Source organism: Bubalus kerabau, chromosome 2, assembly GCF_029407905.1.
Source record: "Bubalus kerabau isolate K-KA32 ecotype Philippines breed swamp buffalo chromosome 2, PCC_UOA_SB_1v2, whole genome shotgun sequence".
Classification (NCBI taxonomy): Eukaryota; Metazoa; Chordata; class Mammalia; order Artiodactyla; family Bovidae; genus Bubalus; species Bubalus kerabau.
Window position 1 is genome coordinate 42,904,576 of NC_073625.1, and position 25,308 is coordinate 42,929,883.

Below are 25,308 nucleotides of genomic sequence, written 5' to 3' on the forward strand. Positions count from 1 at the left end.
CACGCACACGTAAAATATGCCACTTCATTGTCTTCTCGTTGCTTAGTTTGTGATGACAAGTAAGCTGTGATTCTTCTGGCTATGTATTTGTCCCTGTTTTCTGGCTTCCTTTACAAATTTCTCTTTATCCTTTATTTTCATCAGATAGACTATGGTGTGTCTAGGTGTGTGTGTGCACATGCACATGTGCATCACACTTGATATTCATCCTGGTCAGTGACCTTTACATTCTTGGATCTAAGGTTTAATGTCTTCCATTATAATATTTATGAAAAAAGTCTTGACCATTATCATTACAAATGTTTCTTTCCCTCATTCTCTTTTCCTGTTTTTTGGAGGCAACTCCATTCACATGTCTATTGGACATGTTGATATTGTATCACAATTCTTGGTTGCAATTCTGTTTTATTCACACTCTATGTATGTGTTCCAGTTTTTGTAGTTGCTATTAACCTTTGATTCTCTGAGTCTTTCCTTGGCTATGTTAAGTCTGCTAATGAGTCCACTGAAATAATTCATCTCAGATATTGTGTTTTCCCCCTTGAAATTTCCACTTGCCACTTTCTTATAATTAGTCTCTCTGCCATAATTTCTCCATCTCTTCATGAATGCTATCTTGTCCACCTAGGTGTTTTAACATATTTTTATATTTGATGTATCTGCCCAATATGCCACTATATGACTGTGCAAAGTCTGACCACTTTATCTCTAGACAAAGTGGTTTTTTTTTCTTGAATACTTTATTAAAGATGGGCACCATGAGTAGATGGGCACCTTGAGTAGATGGGCACCACTTTATTGTTGTTCTGTTGCTAAGTTGTGTCTGACTCTTTGTGATTCCATGGGTTACAGCACAACAGACTCCTCTGTTGTCGACTATCTCCTTGAGTCTGCTCAAACACATGTCCATTGAATCAGTGATGCTATTAATATTTGTGCTAGGAAGGGGCACCACTTATGTTAGCCTGTTGAATCAGGAGTTGCCATGGGTTTGAGTTCTGTTGTTTCTATGGTTACTTTCAGAGCATCAGATCCCTCAGTGGTGAGCTGCAACTGCCAAGTCCTAGTTGGAGGCTTTTTCTCAGACATTACTCCAACCTTAGCTATCAGTCTTCCCTAAATGCCTTTCCCAAAGAGATGGTATCTTTCCAGACTTCTGTATCTCCCCAGTAGTAGATGCTGCTGCTTGTTACTCCATGTTAAGCTTACACTGGTGTCAAGGTAGTTCTCTCCCAGCCAAAGTCAGACCCTGAGAGTCTATGCATGGTGAGATGGGGTGTTCTCAGCAATCTTGCCCACCCTCCTGAAGTTGTAAGCTTCTACCTATGGCTTGTATTTGAAGAGAATTTCCTGACTGTCCCCTAGTGTCAGAAGACCGTGGTCTTGGTACTGATAGAGGATCTTAAGCTCACAGATTCTCCTGCTACACCCCAGATGTAGACTTTCTCTATATACTTTTCTCCAAGCTGCAGTGCCTCTCTTCTTGTGCCCTGGAGACAACAGGTTTTTGCTACTGAAAGTGGTTAAACGTTCTTTCTGAAAGAGAAAAATGTGGGGAAATGCATGGGATTCTATGCCCTTGTCCACAGAAACAAAGATATTTGGTGGTGGTGAGGGGTGGTAAGGGAGAGGCTGATTCTAGGCTCTACCAGGCCCCAGTGTTTCTCTTAATTACTTGGAAGAGGTGCACGGACAGAAGGGCAGAACCTCCCTCTGTCTGGGACCCTGAGCAGCTGGAGACCCATGCTGGGCACTGGCCATTGCTAAGATGATAGCTAATATGTCCTTGCCTATGGAAGTCGGTCCTTTCTCTCCTGTGATCCATCACAGTGACAGTTCATGTGCCCTGCCTCCCCTTGGAGGCACTAATCCTTGGGAACTGATGTCACCTAGGTACTTGAAACCTCAGCTCCCCGATGAGTTCAACAATGGCTATGATTTTGTAGTTTAAATTTTCTCACTGTTAAAGTGGACTTGAGGCTTTATTTTACATATTTCTATATCCAAGGTAGAAATGGAAGTCTTTTGTGGGTGTTAAAATTGCTCTACTTCAAGGATAGATAGATAGATAGTGAAGTCGCTCAGTCGTGTCCGAATCTTTGTGACCCCATGGACAGTAGCCATCCAGGCCTCTCCGTCCATGGGATTTTCCAGAAAAGAATACTGGAGTGGGTTGCCATTTCGTTCTCCAGGGATCTTCCCAACCCAAGGATTGAACTCGGGTCTCCCTCATTGTAGGCAGATGCTTTACCATCTGAGCCACCAGGGAATAGATGAGTACTCAAATTATTTATTTAGATTGACCATGAAGAAGTTTTTCTAGAATGACCAGATTTAAACAAAATCATCTATCTATAAATATAATCTGTCTATCTAATGCACATTCTTTATCCTTTCTTGTTTAACAACAAAAACCAAAAAATACCTCCTAATGGCACATAGTTAAGGCTATGGTTTTTCCAGTAGTCATGTACAGATGTGAGAGTTGGACTGTAAAGAAAGCTGAGCACCGAAGAATTGATGCTTTTGAACTGTGGTGTTGGAGAAGACCCTTGAGAGTCTCTTGGACTGCAAGAAGATCTAACCAGTCCATCCTAAAGGAGATCAGTCCTAAATGTTCATTGAAAGGACTGATGTTGAAGCTGAAACTCCAATACTTTGGCTACCTGATGCGAAGAGCTGACTTATTTGCAAAGACCCTGATGCTGGGAAAGATTGAAGGCAGGAGGAGAAGGAGACGACAGAGGATGAGATGGTTGGATGGCATCACCGACTCAGTGGACAAGAGTTTGGGTAAAGTCTGGGAGTTGGTGATGGACAGGAGGCCTGGCATGCTGTGGTCCATGGGGTCGCAAAGAACCGGACACGACTGGGCAACTGAACTGAACTGAACCAAATGGCACATAAAGACACACACACTGCTACAGTCTCATAAACTAAGCATGTAATACACATAACTTTAAGTTAGTAAGATAGGTTTCTTCATAGCTGTGAAAAAGTACAGAGATATTTATAGATAAATGATATAGAATTAAATTTAATATATATTTACATTATAAATATATTATTAGAATAAATTTATCTAGTTGAGAATTACTCTCCATTGAAAGATTGCTTGAATTAGAAGCTGTTTATCCTGATTCGTGCAGATGGCAGGGCTTGTTGAATGATCATACTTCACATTACTAACACCTTGGTTATTAAATTAGACCCACTACTGTGACTGAGCTTACTCACCGCTCTATCTTGCTAAGTTGGAAGATAATTTCTGGGTCCACAGGGAACCATATAAGACTTCATCTAGTGGCACCTATGCCAAGTTAATGCCATAAACCCAATGACTGTATTTGACCTCCAGTGAGGGTCACTGCAATTATTCAAGCCTCTTTAGTGCTAATATGTGGCTCTGAGTCTAAACAGCACCAAAATAATTCTATTTATGAAGTATTTTCATAATAATTTCTTTTCTTTATGTACTAGCCTTCTCAAAAGACCTTCTTCCTCTCATGTTCCAATGGGAAACCCATTGGAGTTAACAAAATATTTTTGGAGTCTATGAGATATGATATTTGACCCCCGGAAGGCAAATGAAATAGAGAAGCTACTGTGAAGTGTGAATTTCAAATGTCCTACAGAGCCGAAAAGTTAGCTATTCTTCTCTAAACAGTAGCCCAGCAGAGGACGTGTTCCAATGTGGAAGCTAACCTCCCATGTCTCAGACTCTGGCCCTTTGATACAGGACAGTATACAGATGGGTCGGACCCTGCAACATCTAAGCTGTGGCCATGACAGCCTCATGTGATAGAGAAAAAGAGACAGTAGTATTGTAGTAGCACATTTATTCTGAAAAAAGGAATTAGTGATTTTTTGTTATTATGAAAAAACAAAAATTCAGGGAAAAGTAAGAATAACGACTCCTCCTTTGTTTGAAATGAATGCTTATCCTTAACAAGGTAGAGTCAAATGGAGATTTTTTTTCACATTAATTAACCTCCAATTAAAATAAATAAATTTATATTTTAAAAAATACATTTTAAAAATTTATTTAAACATGAAAAATTTTGTTTTGGGATTTAGCTGATTATAATAATACATATTTTAATGGCACTTGTAAATACTATGTTAAAAATACTAATAAGGTTTCTCAACTAGAATGGTGAGTGTAAATAAACATCACAGTCCAATGACACATTGCACAAGATGACACCTCATATGTCCCGGGGTGCATCTATGTGTATTTCATTCTGTGCACCCAGAGATGACGGCTCTGTACCTCCACCAGAGTGGGTGTCCAGTAAGCCATGCCCATTCAGTCATGTAATAAGTTGATCTTCTTAATCATGTCAGTTTAAGCCCATTTTTGTATTTAACTGTATGTCAATCATTTATTGATCCATATATTCAGAGACCCTCTCAACTCCTGCCTCCTATTAAAATTGATATCATTAGCACCAATTGACAATTCATGTCTTCTTTATCTCCTACCATGGTCCTTGCACCAGGAACCATGGGCGAGTTTAAAGTCTTGCATATCCTGACTTCTATCTAACACTCCAGACAGCTCCAGAGCCCCTTCTGGTAACATGAGGTCTCTCTTACAAGACTATTTTAGGCATTCAATAATAATAGACTTTTGTTGGGTAACAGGAGAATCCTAACTTTATTTGAGGTTGAAAATAACACACACAAAAATCTGGTAACTGATTAAAACTTTCCTACTAACAGTGATATTTTGGCATTTTACCAAGTATCACATTTAAGTGAAAGATGTGATTTAATTACTTAATCCCTGGGGTGTTTAGTTGGATGTCTTCTAAAATAAAGGGATTGAAATTCAGTTTTCCAGATGTCCTTGGATATGTCTTTGGAATTTCAGGCATTAACAAATTTGGGAAGGAAAGGGTAGAGTGTACAGAACTGAAGCTTAATCTTAAGCTCTGCTGACCACCACCTACTGTCCCCACACTGATTTCAGAGGTGGGTCTCATCATTAACTCTATTTATCAGCTAGTCTCTGGTTGCTGTTGAGAGAATCATCAATCATTGGACAAATTCTGCTGCTACTGGTTCAGACCGTGACTCAGAGAGTTGCCCACACAAAAAGGAGTTTGGTTTCAAATTGTTATTGTTGTTCAGTCTCTAAGCCATGTCTGACTCTTCACAACCCCATAGACTGCAGAATGCCAGGCTTCCTTGTCCTTCACTATTTCCTAGAGTTTGCTCAAACTCAGGTCTATTGAACAGCAAGGCTACATAACTATCTTATCCTCTGTTATACCCTTCTCCTCCTGCCCTCAATCTTTCCCAACATCAGGATCTTTTCCAGTGAGTCAGCTCTTTGCATAAGGTGGCTGAAGTGTTGGAGCTTCAGCTTCAGCCATCACTCCTTCCAATGACTATTCAGGATTGATTTCCTTTAATATTGACTGGTTTGATCTCCTTGCAGTCCAAGGGTCTCTCAAAAGTCTTCTGCTCATAACCACAATTCTAAAGCATCAGTTCTTCAGCACTCAGCCTTCTTTGATGGTCCAACTTTCAGATCTATACATGACTACTGGAAAAACTAAAGCTTTGACTACATGGACTGTTATCAGCAAAGTGATGCCTCAGCTTTCTAATGTGCTGTGTAGGTTTCTCATAACTTTCCTTCCAAGGAACAAGCATCTCTTAATTTCATGGCTCCTGTCCGAGTCCACAGTAATTTTGGAACTCAAGTTGTCAGTTGGTGTATACACCAACTTGTGTCTCATTTGAGACTATTTTTGTGTTTGATTGTTTTTCATTTTGAATGGTTTTCATAGAGTGTCCACATTTGCTGTGATTCCATCTCCTTTTGGTGATAATTTTCCCCTTCCCTATTCTTGTCCCCCTAAAATAAATGGTAGGTGTCACTGTATTCATCCCCAATTGTTGGAGCATCTCATGTATGCCTGCTCTGTCCTCCAACCTCTGTAGATGGTGTCATGGGGCAACCAGGTATGGTCTCAGCTTATGCAGAACTTACATTTTAGTTGTGGGAGCATAATATACAAGAAAGCACTGTGATGGTTGTAGATTGTGTTCAGAACCTTGGCGCAAATGAACAGAGTTCTTAAGTACAAAGTAACTGCAATGCTCTTAGACTGAAAATATTTATTGAAGGAAGAATTAGACAATACCCAGCATTCAGTCACAAAAAAAACTTACAGAAACATATTGCGGCCAAAGGAAACTATCAGTGGGCACCCCAGGTGGAAAGCAGTTGTTATACTCCTGAGGAAATGTCAACCCCAGAGGGAGCCTTGGGAACAGTTGAAGGAGAGGCAGGTAACAACAGCAAAAGAGGGAGCTGGTTGAAGAGTGTTCCCCACCTCACAGCCCAGGATTTTGTTGTGAAAACAATTGGAAGACACTGAATGGTTTCTGTCAGGGAAGTGACATCATCTGACTTATTTTTCAAACAGATCAACTAGGTTGTTGAGTAGAGACCTACCTGGACAGGAGCAGGAGGGCGGGCATCCTCACAGGAGAAGTGATTGTCACAGGAGTCATCAGTTTAGTACTCTGGCTCAGAGGAGTCAGCAATGCTGATGGATGCAGAGTTGGGTCAAACTCAAAATAAGGCCCTCGGGTCTGGCCTTGAAAGTGTATTTGATCTGAGTACTTTTTGCGAAGATGTGGTGACTTAAAATACTGACTTATCCATGGGGTCCACCCATCCCACTCATAGTCAGATTTCTGAAATTACATCCAGTTATTTTCAAGTGAGGAGTAATAGGGAAAGCAGGAGAAGGCAATGGCACCCCACTCCAGTACTCTTGCCTGGAAAATCCCATGGATGGAGGAGCCTGGTAGGCTGCAGTCCGTGGGGTCATGAAGAGTTGGACACAACTGAGTGACTTCACTTTCACTTTTTATTTTCATGCATTGGAGAAGGAAATGGCAACCCACTCCAGTGTTCTTGCCTGGAGAATCCCAGGGACGGCAGAGCCTGGTGGGCTGCTGTCTATGGGGTTGCATAGATTCGGACATGACTGAAGCGACTTAGCAGCTGCAATAAAGAAAGCAAATACATTTTTTATGGTTATTTTTTTTATCAATACTCAAAACATTAGATTTTTATTGAATCTTATGATTTTATGAGTAAAAACTATTTAAAAGTGTGGCGCTAATAAACTTTGCAAATGAAAGTCACATAGACCTTTTTAATTACTTTATGCTCAATTATGGATTACTTGCTGTTGGCATTGCTGATTTTCTTATCTGAGTCTGTTGCAAATGTACCTCTCATTTATAGCAGTATTTTTCCTCTCAATTTGGTGGTTTAGTTGCTTCAGTTGTGTCTGACACTTTTGACCCCATGGACTGTAGCTCCCCAAGCTCTTCTGTCCATTGGATTTCCCAAGCAAGAATACTGGAGTGGGTTTCCATTTCCATCTCCATTTTTCCTCATAATCCTTGATAATTGCAGTACAGGGTTGCACACAAATGTATGAAAAAAACTGATTGAGATATTTGCATTTGAAGATTGCAACCCTCCAAAATTCTCCAAGCCAGGCTTCCACAGTGAACCATGAGCTTCCAGATATTCAAGCTGGATTTAGAAAAGGCAGAGGAACCAGAGATCAAATTGCCAACATCTATTGGATCATAGAAAAAGTTCCAGAAAAACATCAACTTCTGCTTTATTGATTATGCCAAAGCCTTTGACTGTGTAGATCACAAAAAACTGTGGAAAGTTCTTCAAGAGATGGGAATACCAGACTACCTTACCTGCCTCCTGAGAAATCTGTATGCAGGTCAAGAAGAAACAGTTAGAACTGGATGTGAAACAACAAACTAGTTCAATATCATAAAAGGAGTATGTCAAGGCTGCATATTGTTACCCTGCTTATTTAACTTATATGCAGAGTACATCATGTGAAATGCTGGGCTGGATGAATGAAGCACAAGCTGGAATCAAGATTGCCAGGAGAAATATCAATAACCTCAAATATGCAGATGACACCACCCTTAAGGTAGAAAGTGAATAAGGACTGAAGAGCCTCTTGATGAAAGTGAAAGAGGAGAGTGAAAAACCTGGCTTAAAAGTCAACATTCAAAAAACGAAGATCATGGCATCTGCTACCATAACTCCATGCCAAATAGACGGAGAAACAATGTAAACAGTGACAGACTTTACTTTCTTAGGCTCCAAAGTCACTGCGGATGGTTACTGAAGCCATGAAATGAAAAAAAAACACTTGTTCCTTGGAAGAAAAGCTATGACCAACCTAGAGAGCATATTAAAAAGCAGAGACATTACTTTGCCAACAAAGGTCCATCTAGTCAAAGCTATGGTTTTTCCAGTAGTCATGTATGCATGTGAGAGTTACACCATAAAGATAACTGAGTGCCAAAGAATTGATGCTTTTGAACTGTGGTGTTGGAGAAGACTCTTGAGAGTCCCTTGGACTGCAAGGAGATCAAGCCAGTCGGTCCTAAAGGAAATCAGTCCTGACTATTCATTGGAAGAACTGATGCTGAAGCTGAGACTCCAATACTTTGGCCACCTGATACAAAGAACTGACTCTGATGCTGGGAAAGATTGAAGGCAGGAGGAAAAGGGGACGACAGAGGATGAGATGGTTGAAAGGCATCACTGACTTGTTGGACATGAGTTTGAGAATCTCCAGGCATGCCATAGTCCATGAAGTCACAAAGAGTCAGACATGACTGAGTGACTGAATTTAAACTCACAACCCTCATTATGATTTTATAGATCATTTAGTGTCTGAGTGTGTTCACTTTCATTAAATACTATATCATTTAGGTGAACTGAGTTTATGAATATTATGGACAAGCAAAATTGTTGAGTCCTAGTGGGTTTCTGAGTCCAAATGTAGAAAAATGACATGAAAGTATTAATCAGTTTTTGAAGTGGTTTTATCTATACACGTTTAAATTCTCTATGCCTTAATAATGGGTGAGTGTGGAGAGTATTTGTTCTTACAGAGAACATACTGCAGATGAGTCACACATGCAAAAAAAAATGATTTTATTGAAAAATTGTGGTCACTTGAAAATTATGAGTATTCCATTTTTCTAACCATTACTTTGGTTTCAGAGTCTTCTCACTTGCTTAAAGTTCATGACTATTCTATCAAATTCATCCTTTGGATGTTAAAACTTGAAAGAATTCTCTATTCTACAGCCAGTCTCACAAATTTTTCTTGGTAACTAAGGAAGAAATGGAATAAGTAATGACTAGGGGCTCTGTGACTTAGCCAGCCAGAAGCTAATCATTTATGAGAGCCTTAGTCCTATCAGACTTTTGATCAAAGCAGTAGATTCAGGGGAGTGGATGCCAGTCACATCAGTGGATGAAGTGGGTGATGAGAAAAGTTTCAAGTGTCAAGAAGCAAAGCAGTTTTGGAAGGCAAAATGAGACAGGGCTACTTCCCACTGTCTAAACTATTGAATTTCCTATATCAGTGTTGTCTAGTCTTTATGTGCCATGTAATAAATGCAAATTAAACAAAATTTCCTTTCCTGGAGGGTTTTTACCAGAGTTCACCATGGGATTTTGCAATACTTCATAACAGCTATGGAATCAGCAAGAACACATTTTTTTTTAATCCTAATTTGAGCATCTATTTATCTTTTCATTTTTAAATGTCATTTCCTCTAAACCTTGACATTCTCATGAACTTTAGCCATGATTTCCTTCAGGTTTTACTATCTCTGCCTTTTTAAACATAATACCTCACTGTACTCTTGACTTCACCTCTTTTGGATGTATATACCCAGAAGTGGGGTTGCTGGACCATGCATTAATTATATTTCAGTTTTCTGAGAAAGCTCCATACTGTTTTTAATAATTGCTACAACATTTCCTGTTGTCATTGACAGTACACAAGGGGTCTAGTTTCTTTCCAACTTGCCAGCACTTGTTTTTTCCTTTCATTTTGTTAACGGTCATCCTAATGAGTGTGAGGTGATATCTCATTGTGGTTTAAGTTTGCATTATTCCAATAATTAGTGATGTTGAGCATCTTTTCATATGCTTGTTACACACACTTGTATTTTTGGATAATTGTTCAAGTCTTTTGTTCATTTTTTAAAATGAGGATTTTTTGTTGTTTAGTTGTAGGAAGTTCCTTGCATGCTCTAGATATCAACCATTATTAGATATATGGTTTGCAAACATTTTCTCTCAATGCATAGGTTGACTCTTGCTCTATTGATTGTTTTTTTTGATACACAGAAGTTTTTCAGTTTGATGTAATCCCATTTGTCTCTTTATGCTTCTGTTGCCTGTGCTTTTGTGTTGTATTCAAGAAATTATTGCCAAATCTAATGCCCAGAAGCTTTTTCCCTGTTTTCTTTTAGTTTTAGAGCTTCAAGTCTTTGTCTAGATCTTTCATTCATTTTGAGTTAATTTTGGTACATGGTGTAATGTAAGATCCCAACTTTATTCTTTTGCACCTTATTATCCAGTTTTTCCAACACTATCTGTTGGAGAGACTCTCATTTCTCCAGGGTGTAATCTTAGTACCTAGGAGATCATTACATATGCCATATATGTAAGAATTTATTTTTAGCACTCTCTTCTGTTCCATCGGTCTATGTATCTATCTTAATGCCAGTATCACACTTGTTTGATTGCTGTTTCATAAGTATTTTCTGAAATTGGGAAGCACAAGGCCCCCAAGTTTGTTTTCTCTCAAGATTGTTTTGGCTGTCTGGTGTCCCTTGAGATTCCATGTGAAATTTAGGATTTTTTTTTTTCCTATTTCAGCCCCAAATGCCATTTGTGATTTTGATAAGGATATCTACAAAGGATACCTACCTTTGACTCTACAGATAAAGTGAGTCAGCTGTTAGCATCAGGTGGCCAAAGTTTTGGAGTTTCAGCTTGAGCATCAGTCCTTTCAATGAATATTCAGGATTTATTTCCATTAAGATTGACTGGTTTGATCTCCCTGGTGTCCAGGGAACTCTCTACAGTCTTCTCCAGCACCACCACAATTCGAAAGCATCAGTTATTCAGCACTCAGCCTTCTGATGGTACAACTCCCACAACCATACATAACTACTGGGAAAAAAAATAGTTTTCTGTATATCATAGCATTTTTGTCTCTATTTTCCTCTTATGCTCCATTTTTTGGTCTCATAGGTGTTTTTGTAGTGACATTTTATTTTCTTTCTCATTTCTCTTTATATATATTAGATAAATGTTTTCTTTGTTATGATCATTGCAATTACATAAGACATTTAAAGTTATAATAATGTTTTAAACTAATAATCAGTTCAGTTCACTTCAGTCACTCAGTCATGTACAACTCTTTGCGACCCCATGAATCGCAGCACGCCAGGCCTCCCTGTCCATCACCAACTCCTGGAGTTCACTCAGACTCACATCCATTGAGTCAGTGATGCCTCCAGCCATCTCATCCTTTGTCATCCCCTTCTTCTCCTGCCTCCAATCCCTCCCAGCATCAGAGTCTTTTCCAGTGAGTCAACTCTTTGCATGAGGTGGCCAAAGTACTGGAGTGTCAGCTTTAGCATCATTCTTTCCAAAGAAATCCCAGGGCTGATCTCCTTCAGAATGGACTGGTTGGATCTCCTTGCAGTCCAAGGGACTCTCAAGAGTCTTCTCCAACACCACAGTTCAAAAGCATCAATTCTTCAGCGCTCAACCTTCTTCACAGTCCAACTCTCACATCCATACATGACCAATGGAGAAACCATAACCTTGACCAGATGGACCTTTGTTGGCAAAGTAATGTCTCTGCTTTTGAATATGCTGTCTAGGTTGGTCATAACTTTCCTTCCAAGGAGTAAGCGTCTTTTAATTTCATGGCTGCAGTCACCATCTGCAGTGATTTTGGAGCCCAGAAAAATAAAGTCTGACACTGTTTCCGCTGTTTCCCCATCTATTTCCCATGAAGTGATGGGACCAGATAGCATGATCTTCATTTTCTGAATGTTGAGCTGTAAGAATAATTACTTCAGTCACATTTAAAAATTCTACTCCCCCCAATTTCATGGGATCTCTTTTCTTGATGCTAGACATACAGTCCCTATGCTTTGAAAAGATCTATTTTTCAGACAGATCTTATAATCTGTTAAATAGAAGGAATAGAATAGCATTTATACTGTGGACTAAACCTGCCCACAGTTTACAGATAATTTTTAGCTCTACGTATATGCTAAACTTCTTAGAAAATGACTTAAACAAGTAATTTCTTTTCTTTGCATACTGTTTACTTAATTAAGGCCCTTTCTTTATAGATACTCTTTGCTGTCATGAACAGTGTGGACATGAAGCAGTGTTGTATAGAAGCCTGAGTGTATCCTGGTGACACATGTAGGTTTAGGTCTATGTGATCATGGCATTTAACAGTTATTTCACTTTCTGTCAACCTCTCAAGAGATCTCCTCAAGTGACGTGAGTTCTTTCTTCACCTGTTTTACAGCATGTTGTCTGACGTTTAATACCATCTTTGGATTATGGGTTTACAGGGATTGTGAACAACACTTCTGTATTATCCAAAAGAATGATTGTTACTTAATTGGTTACAGTGAACAATATGCTTGGAAATTTTCTTTTTCTTTCCAGAATTAAGGCATAACCTATATTCCATAGGTTGTTTATGAGGACCTGCTGTATACCAAAGGCTCATACATCAGCATTATCTGTCCTTCAACCTCTTTGCTGTGCCAGATAATGCAACTGTACCGAGCTGTCTATTGGATCTGCTTTCCTCTCTCTTTGATTATTATCTTCATTATTATTTTAAGCTGTCCAGTTAGAATACCATATTGTTTTTGAAGTTTGGAAACCATACACAATGCAAGGTGAAACGACAAGTATCATAAGTTGAGAAAAAAATATGCTCATTTTAACTATGTCTACAAAGATCCTCTGTATCTTGCTCTAAATGCTCAGTTCAATTCAGTTGCTCAGTCATATCTGACTCTTTGTGACCACATGGACTGCAGCACTCCAGGCTTCCATGTCCATCACCAACTCCCAGACCTTGCTCAAACTCATGTCCATTGAGTCGGTGATGCTATCCAACCATCTAATCCTCTGCTGTCCCCTTCTACTCCCACCTTCAATCTTTCCCATCATCAGGGTCTTTTCAAATGAGTCAGTTCTTCACATAAGGTGGCCAAAATATTGGAGTCTCACCTTCAGCATCAGTCCTTCCAATGAATATTCAGGACTGATTTCCTTTAGGATAGACTGGTTGTATTTCCAAGCAGTTCAAGGGACTCTAAAGAGTCTTCTCCAACACCACAGTTCAAAAACATCAATTCTTTGGTGCTCAGTTTTCTTTATAGTCTAACTCTCACATCCATACATGACTCCTGGAGAAACCATAGCTTTGACTAGATGGACCTTTGTTGGCAAAGTAATGTCTCTGTTTTTTAATATGCTGTCTAGGTTGGTCATAGCTTTTCTTCCAAGAAGGAAGAGTCTTTTCATTTCATGGCTGCAGTCACCATCTGCAGTGATACTGGAGCCCCCCAAAATAAAGTCTCTCACTGTTTCCATTGTTTCTCCATCTATTTGCCATGAAGTGATGGGACTGGATGCCATGATCTCAGATTTCTGAATGTAGAGTTGTTGTTTTTTTAATTAATTCATTTATTTTAATTGGAGGCTAGTTAGTTTACAATATTGTGGTGATTTTTGCCATACATTGATATGAATCAGCCACAGGTGTACATGTGTCCCCCATCCTAAACCCCCCACCCACCTCCCTCCCCATCTCATCCCTCAGGGTCATCCCAGTGCACCGGCCCTGAGTGCCCTGTCTCATGCATCAATCCTGAACTGGCGATCTGTTTCACATATGGTAATATACATGTTTCAATGCTATTCTCTCAAATCTTCCCACCTTCACCTTCTCCCACAGAGTACAAAATCTTTTCTTTACATCTGTGTATTTTTTGCTATCTCGCATATAGGGTCATTGTTAACATCTTTCTAAATTCCATATATATGCATTACTATACTGTACTTGTGTTTTTCTTTCTGATTCATTTCACTCTTGTTTAATAGGCTCCAGTTTCATCCACCTCATTAGAACTGATTCAAACGCATTGTTTTTAATAGTGGAGTAATATTCCATTGTGTATATGTACCACAACTTTCTTATCCATTCATATGCCGATGGACATCTAAGTTGCTTCCATGTCCTAGCTATTGTAAACAGTGCTGCGATGAACATTGGGGTATATGTGTCTCTTTCAATTCTGGTTTCCTAAGTATGTATGCCCAGCAGTGGGATTGCTGGGTCAATGGGCAGTTCTATTTCCAGTTTTTTAAAGAATCTCCACACTGCTTTCCATATTGGCTGTACTAGTTTGCATTCCCCCCAACAGTGCAAGAGGGTTCCCTTCTCTCCACACCCTCTCCAGCATTTATTGTTTGTAGACTTTTGGATAGCAGCCATTCTTACTGGCATGAGATGGTACCTCATTGTGGGTTTGATTTGCATTTCTCTGATAATAAGTGATGTTGAGCATCTTTTCATGTGTTTGTTAGCCATCAATATGTCTTCTTTGGAGAAATGTCTGTTTAGTTCTTTGGCCCATTTTTCAATTGGGTTGTTTATTTTTCTGGAATTAAGCTACAGGAGCTGCTTGTATATTTTTGAGATCAATTCTTTGTCAGTTGCTTCATTTGCTATTATTTTCTCCCATTCTGAAGGCTGTCTTTTCACCTTGCTTATAGTTCCCTTGGTTGTGCAAAAGCTTTTAAGTTTAATTAGGTCCCATTTGTTTATTTTTGCTTTTATTTCCATTACTCTGGGAGGTGGGTCATAGAGGATCCTGATGTGATTTATGTCAGTGTTTTCCCTATGTTTTCCTCTAGGAGTTTAGTTTCTGGTCTTACATTTAGATCTTTAATCCATTTTGAGTTTATTTTTGAGTATGGTGTTAGAAAGTGTTCTAGGTTCATTCTTTTACAGGAGGTTGACCAGTTTTCCCAGCACCACTTGTTAAAGAGATTGTCTTTTCTCCATTGTATATTCTTGCCTTCTTTGTCAAAGATAAGGTGTCCATAGGTGCATGGATTTATCTCTGGGCTTTCTATTTTGTTCCATTGATCTATATTTCTGTCTTTGTGCCAGTACCATACTGTCTTGATGACTGTTGCTTTGTAGTGTAGTCTGAATTCAGGCAGGTTGATTCCTCCAGTTCCATTCTTCTTTCTTAAGATTGCTTTGGCTATTCAAGGTTTTTTGTAATTCCATACAAATTGTGAAATTATTTGTTCTAGTTCTGTGAAAAATGCCTTTGGTGCCTTGATAGGTATTGCATTGAATCTGTAGATTGCTTTGGGTAGTATGCTCATTTTCACTATATTGATTCTTCAAATCCATGAAAATGGTATATTTCTCCATCTATTTGTGTCCTCTTTGATTACTTTCACCAGTGTTTTATAGTTTTCTATATATAGGTCTTTTGTTTATTTAGGTAGATTTATTCCTAAGTGATTTATTCTTTTCATCACAATGGTGAATGGAATTGTTTCCTTAATTTCTCTTTCTGTTTTCTCATTGTTAGTGTACAGGAATGCAAGGGATTCTGTGTGCTAATTTTGAATCCTGAAACTTTGCTATATTCATTGATGAGTGCTAATAATTTTCTGGTGATGTCTTTAGGGTTTTCTATGTAAAGGATCATGTTATCTGAAAACAGTGAGAGTTTTACTTCTTTTCCAATCTGGACTCCTTTTATGTTGAATGTTTAGTTTTTAAACACCTCTTTCACTTTTCTCTTTCACTTTCATCAAGAGGCTCTTTAGTTCTTCCTCACTTTCTGCCATAAGGGTTGTGTCCTCTGCATATCTGAGGTTATTGCTATTTTCCCAGCAGCCTTGATTCAAGCTTGTGCTTCATCCATCCAGACCAGCATTTCACGTGATGTACTCTGCATATATGTTAAATAAGCAGGGTGACTATACATAGCCTTGACACGATCCTTTCCCAATTTGGAACCAGTCTATTGTTCCATGTCCCATTCTAACTGTTGCCTCTTGACCTGCATACAGATTTTTCAGGAGGCAGGTGAGGTGGTCTGGTATTCCCATCTCTTTAAGAATTTCCTTCAGTTTGTTGTGATCCACATAGTCAAAGGCTTTGGCATAGTCAATAAAGCAGAAGTCAATGTTTTTCTGAAACTCTCTTGCTTTTTCATTAATACATTGGATGTTGGCAATTTAATATCTGGTGTCTCTGCCTTTTAAATCCCCCTTGAACATCTGGAAGTTCATGGTTCACATACTGTTGAAGCCTAGCTTGGAGGGTTTTGAACATTACTTTGCTAGCATTTGATATGAGTACAATTGTGCAGTAGAATGCAAAAAATGCATTCTTTGGCATTTTCTTTCTTTGGGATTGGAATGAAAACTGAGCTTTTCCAGTCCTGTGGCTGCTGAGTTTTCCAAATTTGCTGGCATATTGAGTGGCAGCACTTTTACAGTGTCATCTTTTAGGATTTGAAATAGCTCAACTGGAATTCCATCACCTCCACTAGCTTTGTTCATAGTGATACTTTCTGAAGCCCACTTGACTTCGCATTCCAGGATGTCTGGCTCTAAGTGAGTGATTACAGCATTGTGGTTGTCTGGGTCATGATGATCTTTTTTGTATAGTTCTTCTGTGCTTTAAATATTAGACAAAAATAAATGCATATTTATCATGTGTTTTCAAAATCATAATGTATCATTTTGGTATTTCAAATTATAGTTAGAAATTTTGTACCAAAGTTAATTTAAATATCTGTTAAGGGTCAAATAAAAAATAAATGGCATACAATAGGAGTTCATGCCAATCTGTGATTGGAAGAAAAAAAGGTGAAATTTAAATATACTGAATAGTTGCATTTTATGTTCTAAAGTTACAAAAAAGAGGGAGATAAATTAGACATACAAATAAAAAAAAATAAGAGTATAAGTGATGATATTTTTCATATTTAGCAATTTTATCATATATGAAAATCCCAAATGGCTTAAAATATTATGCTAGGAATAAAAAAATATTGCCACTTAATGCCTGTGGTGTTTTATCGTTTTTGATGTACAGCCATTCAAGGGAAAATTAATTTCAACTTAGGAAAATATTATAATACACTTCACACCCACTTATCACAGACAAAATTTGTGTGTCTCGAGGCTTGAAATTGTTCTCAAACTTTAATGCATAAGAATCACCAGGGATGATGTTACCAAGCAAATTCTGAGCCAGTAGTTCTGGGGTGTGGAGCACAGTGTGTATCTTTTGCAGGATCCCATGCTCATCACACTTCAAAATGTAGGACAGAGTTTATACAAATAACTGTCGATGTTAAATGTTCCTTAGAGTTCATTTGTCTGATATTCTAAGCTTAATTCCAACACTATATGATGCAATTAAAACATTTTTGTTAGTGCCTTAACTAGAGGCAACTCCATTTAGGAAAGTTCCCACTTAGTTGTTGTTGTTGTCTTTAAATGAGAAAGAGATAGACTGAATATAAAATATTTGTTCTCATATTTTTCCAGAAAGATAGAATTCCCAGATTCACAGTTAAACTTTTTCAAAAAGACTGCTAATTATGCTTGAAAAACAAAGGAGCCATATCATAGGTGTTTGCATCTAGGAAGCAGTTTCTTTAAAGATCTTTTAAAATGTGTATGCATTAGAATTGGTGTGTTTTATGCCAAATGTGGAGGGAAAGAATTTTATTCTTTCAAGAAATGCTAGATTCAATACATGATGAAAATGAAACAAACCAATATTTACAATTTAGCTCATAGCTGATTGGAAGTTAAAGTTTTCTTGGTAAACAAGAGAGAGTTAACATCTTTGTTCATTTCTACAGGAGAAAAGCAACAGAGAAGCACTGTTTTGCTATTTGAATAATAAGAACACTGTTTATTCTACATGGCTTATAAGTGTCTGTCTTGCATTTTCATAGCCGTGGGTCTCGCGGCTTGCCAAGAGCCAGCCCTTCCCAGTAACAGCATCAAAACTGGAGACCGATACATGGTGAATGATGTGCTGTCCTTCCAGTGCGAGCCTGGGTACACACTGCAGGTATTTCCTTCTGTTGTTGAAGTTCTTGATAATGGACTCAGCATGGTGATCCTCGGCCAGCTCCCTTAAGACAAAGACCACGATGTGCACACAGAGACCTAACTTAGTTTCTCACTCAGTTTGTGAATCAGAGCTCTTGAATTAGCTGTGCATACAGGTAAATTCAATGATGATGCGGAAATAGCTTCTAAATGATAAAAGATCCTTTCAAGGTTGAGTATATTCTAGTCATAATAATTTTATTTCAAAATGAAATGTGTAGTCTCCCAGTAACTATACAGATAAAATTCTAAGGGACAAAGCAGTGACACAGTCTAGTTAATAGTACCATCCCAGCAACCCGATTATTGGACTGGCTCTGACTCTCGTGCTGGTCCTGCATTGCAAGCTGTTCTTATGATTTAGTTCAGTAAATCATCAAGGGTCCATTTGTGTGTCAGGTAAATATGGGGCTCAAATGATAGACTTAAACAATTTTCGAGAAACATTAAGCAGATTTCTAACAATATTTTATTGTTTTTTTATTAAAAGTTTTTTATATTAAAGTTGTAATAAACATTTTATAAATCAGTGTATAGTAACATTACTCATTTTCCAGTTATTTATTTTTATGAGTTAACCACAAATAAGTATATTCCCAAAATAGTTTATCTCTGTCCTTTAGCATAATTTATGTATAATTCTTACCAACAGTGGACACTGCAATCAAAACAAGTATATTTTTTCCAAAGTCCAATAGAAATATTTAAGCCTGCTTATGTTTCTATGTTTCAGTTAATTCAAGTAAAAGAGTACTTTCTGCTGTTTGCTTATTATAACACTGAAGCTGATAGTATTTCAAGAGCATTATTTTTAGTCATATTCTGTAACCGAGTTAAATAAAGCTTGAGTAATCATCAGAAAGAAGTCTTAATGACACAGCAGTGACATGACATGTAGTATGTGATTGCATTTCTGCGTGCGTGCTGGAGTAAATCTTTTGCAGAACTGAGACAAATCAGAGCAGCAACAGCAATCGCAGGAAGTTGATGGCCTGCCTGTCAAGTGCTTTGTGTACAAACCCACATTAGTCTCACACAGCTTCATGGTGTGGACGCTGGGGGCTCATCTTTGATGGGGAGGGGGAAGTGAGCCAGGACCTGGAAGGAATCAGGGGCAGAGTAGCCGACAGATCCACAGGGGCCGTGTGCAGAAGTCAGCCTGGGTTCTCAGTCTGAGAAAACATTGGCAAAATGCCTGATACTTCAGTAAGTGAAAGCCAGCATTGCTACTATTGTAGGTAAACATCAAGATACATAGACACCTTCACCAAACAGCCTACCACCTACCTGCATAGATCTTGGTGGGTATTATGGTAATGCTTGGCTCTGGAGAAAGGTGAGCAGACACTTGGAAAGTAGGACAGTTACTGAAAAAGCTTTGCTGAAAGGTCTGCCATGGAAGCAAGTTTGTAACCAAGCACATGAAGGCAGTGGTAACTGATTGTTTAAGACAGAAATTTCCCATTTCATGTGTTACAGTAAAAAGAATTGTAAGTCACAGCCCAAGGGTTTCATTTAGAGGAACACCTCACTCTATACTGACAAGCCTTTTTATTAATATGTCTTCGGTTGTTTTTTTTGGGGAGGGGGGGGCCTTCATAAATTTACGTAAACCATGTAAATACCATGTTGCCTCCATCTCTGCAGATCCCATGGGCTGTCGCTTGGTCTCCCTCACTTGTGCTCCCCTTCTTCCTCCAGTTTCATGATGACACTTTGCAGTTGCTGCCAGCATCCTTTTATGAGGGAGACTTCTCCAGCCCTCAGAGAAGAAACTAGGAAGGGTTATTTAGTAAAGACATTTCTTATAATGAATTGTTTAATGTGCTACTTGGAGATAAAAGCCTGCAGGCACACATCTGTGGAGCCCAGGCAGGCCACTTGGCTCAGGTTTTCAAATGCAAACTAAGATTTTTTTATTTCCCTTCATAACAGCATCAAGCATTGAGTATACAAGTTGTGACTTTCTCTCACTCACATGAGTTAAAAAGGATGCTAGACTTTTCAAAAAATTGCTAACAATTGGGAATTTTGCTAACATACTAGTATATTTGGACTGGCAGTGTGCATAAATTACAGTATTCATGAAAAGCACTGTTCCTTGTATGATTTATGCACAAATGTCTATAAATGCATCTGCCTAGTGTGATTCACGCTAAAACTGCAGAGACGGGATGCATCAAAAATCAGTCCCGGATATCTGCAGGATTAATGATTTCCTTTTCTCTAAACCTGCTTCGCTTTTCTTTTAAAAGATGAAAAAAAGAAAATTCCCATTTTAAGCTAATAAATAAATACACAAATTTCTGTCTTGTTTTGGATCCAGTATAAAAATTTTAGCTGGAATCACTAATATGAAATATCTTTCTTGGAATCAATAACAAAATGTGCCCTGTATATGACCATTTTATTAGTAGTCTTCCATAAATGTCTCTAAAGGCTTTTATACTTTGTGTTTGTCCAAAATTCAGAAATAAATTTGTTAAAGATAACATAATAGATCAGAGAATGAGAAGACACAGAGCATGAAATTTGGCAGGAAAAGCATTGTCCTGAGTGTCTTCTTTAAGTATAAATATAGTCTTCCTGTACTGTAGCAACTTTTAAGAATGTTAGAAAATAGGAGTAAATGAGTTCTGTGGCAGACAAATCGAGTGTGAAATCTTCCTGAGCTTGGGGAATTGGTTTGCCATTGATAACAGCCTTAGTGCAAATTCTTGTTTGATGCCTTCCCAACATGGCTGGGATTATTTAACATGAGCTAAAGATGTGTTTGTCATCTGCCTCTGTGCCAATTTTGTTTGGCAAATGGAGATTCACAAGGTTAGCACACGTGTCACATAAGCCCACCAAGTCACAATAAGGAAGAAAGTAAACATGAATGGTCTGTACACAAAGATGCCCATTTGCTACTTTCTCTTTCATCATAAAAGAAATTTTAACCCAAAGCACTGAGAATTTAACCCACTGCTGTCTGATTTTTAAAAGAGTAAGAACAGGACAAATTTTTTGAAGGTTGAAAGTTGAAAACTTCATATATTTAAAGGCTAAAGAGACCCTGAGCAATGAGGATTAATTTCATTGCAGAAGCATTAATTTGACAGCTTGTGAGGCTGATAATAAAATGAATATTAAGTCTCCCTTTTTCTCCAACAAAGGAGGAACTGACCCAATTTTTTGCTGAACCATAAAGCTTGTGTGAGTTGCTTGTGAACCATAGGCAAGCATGAAAGTTACCTTTGCATAAGCAGATTACTTACCACTGACATTTCACCCTTCAACACCTAATATTTCCTAATCATTTGACCAAAACTTTTGATGACTTAAAAAAAAAAAAGACTTACTTTGGTCAATTCAGTTCAGCATCTTAAGCATTAGGAAAACATCTTGGCAGAAATACAGACCATTGAAAGGCACATTACAAGATTTTTATTTTAGTGACAAGAAGTACAGTGATTATGGTTTTTTTTTCTATTTTGATTCCAAATATGAGATTCATTAATACACATTAGTAGAATAGATTTCACGGGTTTGATATTTTTTACATTTGTAATTAAATCAAAAGGGAAAACCAAAGAGAATACAGATATTCTTGCAAACACTGAAGCCTCCGGTACTCCATGTTCAGCTAGTGAGTTTCGTTCCATCTTTTCTCGAGCAGGGCCGTTCCCACATCTCCTGTATGCCGGGGACCGTGCGGCGTTGGAACTACCCGTCTCCCCTCTGCATTGGTACGGACATGCCTTCCATCCTTGCGTCACTGTGCACATTCTCAGTAATGTAATGGTGATCTTCTTGAGCAACTTTTGGGCTTCAAAGATGAACTTTTAAATTCCCTTCAAACATCTGTTACAAGATAACTTAATAATGCAGTAGAGGTGTAACTGAGATTGGACATCTTCTCCCCCTGATGTGGGTGCTCAGCATCCCTGGACCAACCGACAGGGATTAGATGCAAGATTGCTAGCTCCAGGCACTAAACACACACCACATGCATGTCAGAGCCAGTGGATTAATGCATGAGAAGGAATGAACGTATCTGGTCTGAGAGTCTGAGAAGGGTTCTGTTTATGCCATTAGCCTCAGGAAAATCATATCTCCAGAAACAAAATTCAGAAGTGCCAATAAGTGGCATGGAGTTGGATGGACAGTATTTTATATCAAAAAGTATTTGATATAAAGGCAGCTGCTCTTGTGGAGGAGCTCATCAGGAATGGGACTCAGGCATAGCACATCCATCTCCCTACTTATTTTTAAGTGAAGAAAACTTCCCCTTAGACTTGGGGATTCAAATATTTTAAGCTTTGAAATGAAATCAACTCACAGTGGATATTCAATCGAATGATGTGCCATTGCTGGCACTCTGTATTATGTGAGGAGAGATTTTATTCAAATAGCTTACCTATATTAGCCAAATAAAATTAATCCTGTTTTTTATTTTGCATGTTTCATATGTTGTTGGTGTTTAGTCACTGAGTCATGTCCAACTCTTTGCAACCCCATGGACGTAGCCTAGCAGGCTCCTCTATACATGGGATTTCCCAGGAGAGAATACTGTGGGTTGCTGTGCCCTCCTCCTTGTGCTTGCTGCATTGGAAAGTGGGTTCTTTACCACTAGCACCACCTGGGAAGCCCAGAGCCTACCCAACATTAATTTTTTTAAGCATCATGACAAGTCCCAGGATGACCAAGCTGTTGGTCAGGGCCCTGCACTGAGATGGCATTCCCTGTACCATGGGGTCCCTCAGACAGGGCATGGCCTATACCTTGGAACAAAAATTCCATGTATTCTCAACAGAAAATCAGGAATCTGCATAAAATGAGACACATAAACCCAGTTAAAACCCAAGATCCCTTTCTCATTTATAAAGATAAACACTTTGTCCTTTAGCAATAGCGCTTTACCAGTAACTCTTTGAATACACTATTTAACAATAAGAAAGGGTCTGGCAGGGAGAGAGTTTCTCCAGCAGGAGATTGGAAGTCAGGCCACCAGCTGCTGGTGACAGTGAGCCTGGGGAGGAGACTGAAACTTGAGGGTAGGGCTGAAGAAACATGATGGTATCATTAGATGAATATAAAATAAGAGCGGCCCATTGATGGGGTTTTTAAAATATCACAAAGGAAAAAAGATTGGTGCATGGCTTTCAGGGTTGTGTTTGTACACTCATCTAGTGGCTCTTGTGTTTTGAGATGAACAAAGGCACGATCACATGCTACGGTATCTAAGCACTCAAGGAATTAGGTTGTCACTGTGTGCCTACAGGAGTCACACTCATATCAGGCCCTTTCTCTCTCCCGGGATGATCATCATGGTCCTGATTTAAAGACGTGGGTCTTAATGATCAGTTCCATCATTCAGGCACTGGGTCAGCTGCTCCTGCAAGAAAGTCTCAGTCCTCAGTGAAGATATACACAGATGTTTTCATATTTTATAATTTTCAAACTTTTTTCTCTTTTTGGTAAAAACCATACTCAAAATCAAAATGGCAAAAATGTCACTTATATTTCAGTGGTTTTGGTGTTTCCATCATTGATGTGGTTTGTGCTTGGACCTGCATGTGTAACCTCAGTGCAGGTTGTAAGAGTCCTGGGGGGGTTGGGGGAACATAACTGCCAAATGAAGGCAGGCTCGCTGCTCAGACTCACCAGTGTCCACAGCAGCACCCACAGACTTGTAGGTAAAAGCAGGCCAGAGACTTTATTCTCAAACACGTGGTGTCTCCTGCAAAGAATTAACCTGATAAGTTATTTTCTAGATAAAAACACTTAATGTTCAACACTTTGCTGGAATTTTTCACTCACCCACAAACATACATTTAAAGTGTTTTTAAAAACTTACATTTTTAACTTGCACACCGTTGACACTCAGACTAGGGTTCCCTAGCTTGAACAATTACCATACTCATTAGACTTTTTATAAGATGTTTAGGTTTTCCCTCATATCAAATTTACCCAAAACAGATAAAGTCTTTCTATCTCCGTCATTAAAAAAAAAAAAAAATCTTGAGGGTCTCTGAAATCAGCATCCCGAAATTATTTTGCCTAGTAAGAGCATTGTTAGACTATAAGTAAAGACTTTTCCTGTGGCTTCCTTGAAAGAAACAACATCATTTGCATGATTGGTTTGAAATACAAGAAATCACCATTTTAATAGGTCGGAAATGGTCAAGTCCAAGTATTAGAACTTCATTCTATATTATTTGGCATGTGCGTTATAAAGTCAGTCATGTTTCTTTACTGTCAAACCTCAGCATTAACAGTGTAAAATGTGCGTAACCAAGGTAAGTCCAGGGATGAGAACATACAGTCACACCCATATTCACAGTGTGAGATTTCTTGCAGAAAAAGTGGTCTCAGTTAGCTGCATGACAAAGCTGGGAAGAATTTTGAAGGTAGCATATCCAGGTTAAAACTTGGAATCTAGGGGGCTTCCCTGGCAGGCCAGTGGTTAGGAATCCACCTGCCAATGCAGGAAACACAGGTTTGATCCCTGCTCCAGAAGATCCCACCGGCTGCAGGGCAACTAAGCCCGTGCACCACAGCTATTGAGCCCATGCTCTAGAGCTGCAACTGCTGAAGCCTGCACACCCTAGGGCCTGTGCTTTGCAACAGGAGAAGCCACCACAATGAGAAGCCCATGCACTGCAATGAAGAGTAGCCCCCACCCCTTACTACAGCTAGAGAAAGCCCACATGCTGCAACTAAGGCTCAATGCAATCAAACATTAAACAAATAAAATAAATCTTAAAGCAAACAAACTTGAATTCTAGAACCAGACAGAGCTGAAATAAAATTTTGGTTGTGCTGTTTGCCAGGTGCGTACCCTTAGACAAATTCCTTAATCGCCTCATGCTTCGTTTCCTTGTCTGTAAAGTGGGATGATAATAATACCCACCCTTTAGGGTTGTGATGAGAATCAAGCAGTGAACTGTGTTTATCTCAGCCCATAGGTGAGCACATGGCTAACGATCGTAAGTAGTAACTGGTACAAGCACTCAGAACCTGGAAGACAATGGGATACTGACCAAAATGTGTAAGCTTGACCAAGCTGTGCTGAGAGCCTCTGTGGACCAGAAGGAGATAAACTACGAAGACCTGTCTTTATTCTTTTTTTTTTTAATTTTATTTTATTTTTAAACTTTACATAATTGTGTAAAGTTTAAAAATAAAATAAAATTTAAAAAAAAAAAGAATAAAGACTGGTC

At 38.7% G+C, this 25,308-nt stretch overlaps 1 protein-coding gene across 1 annotated transcript in view; it reads left to right on the plus strand.

Annotated features, from left to right (window-relative positions):
- The window catches only part of CSMD1 (CUB and Sushi multiple domains 1), a 1,679,419-nt gene that overhangs the window by 1,464,294 nt on the left and 189,817 nt on the right, over positions 1–25,308 (plus strand). The window contains exons 37-38 of the mRNA XM_055567572.1: positions 17,941–18,059; positions 21,762–21,831. Of these exons, the coding sequence (XP_055423547.1) occupies positions 17,941–18,059; positions 21,762–21,831 (189 nt within the window). The remainder of the gene's footprint in view (positions 1–17,940; positions 18,060–21,761; positions 21,832–25,308) is intronic.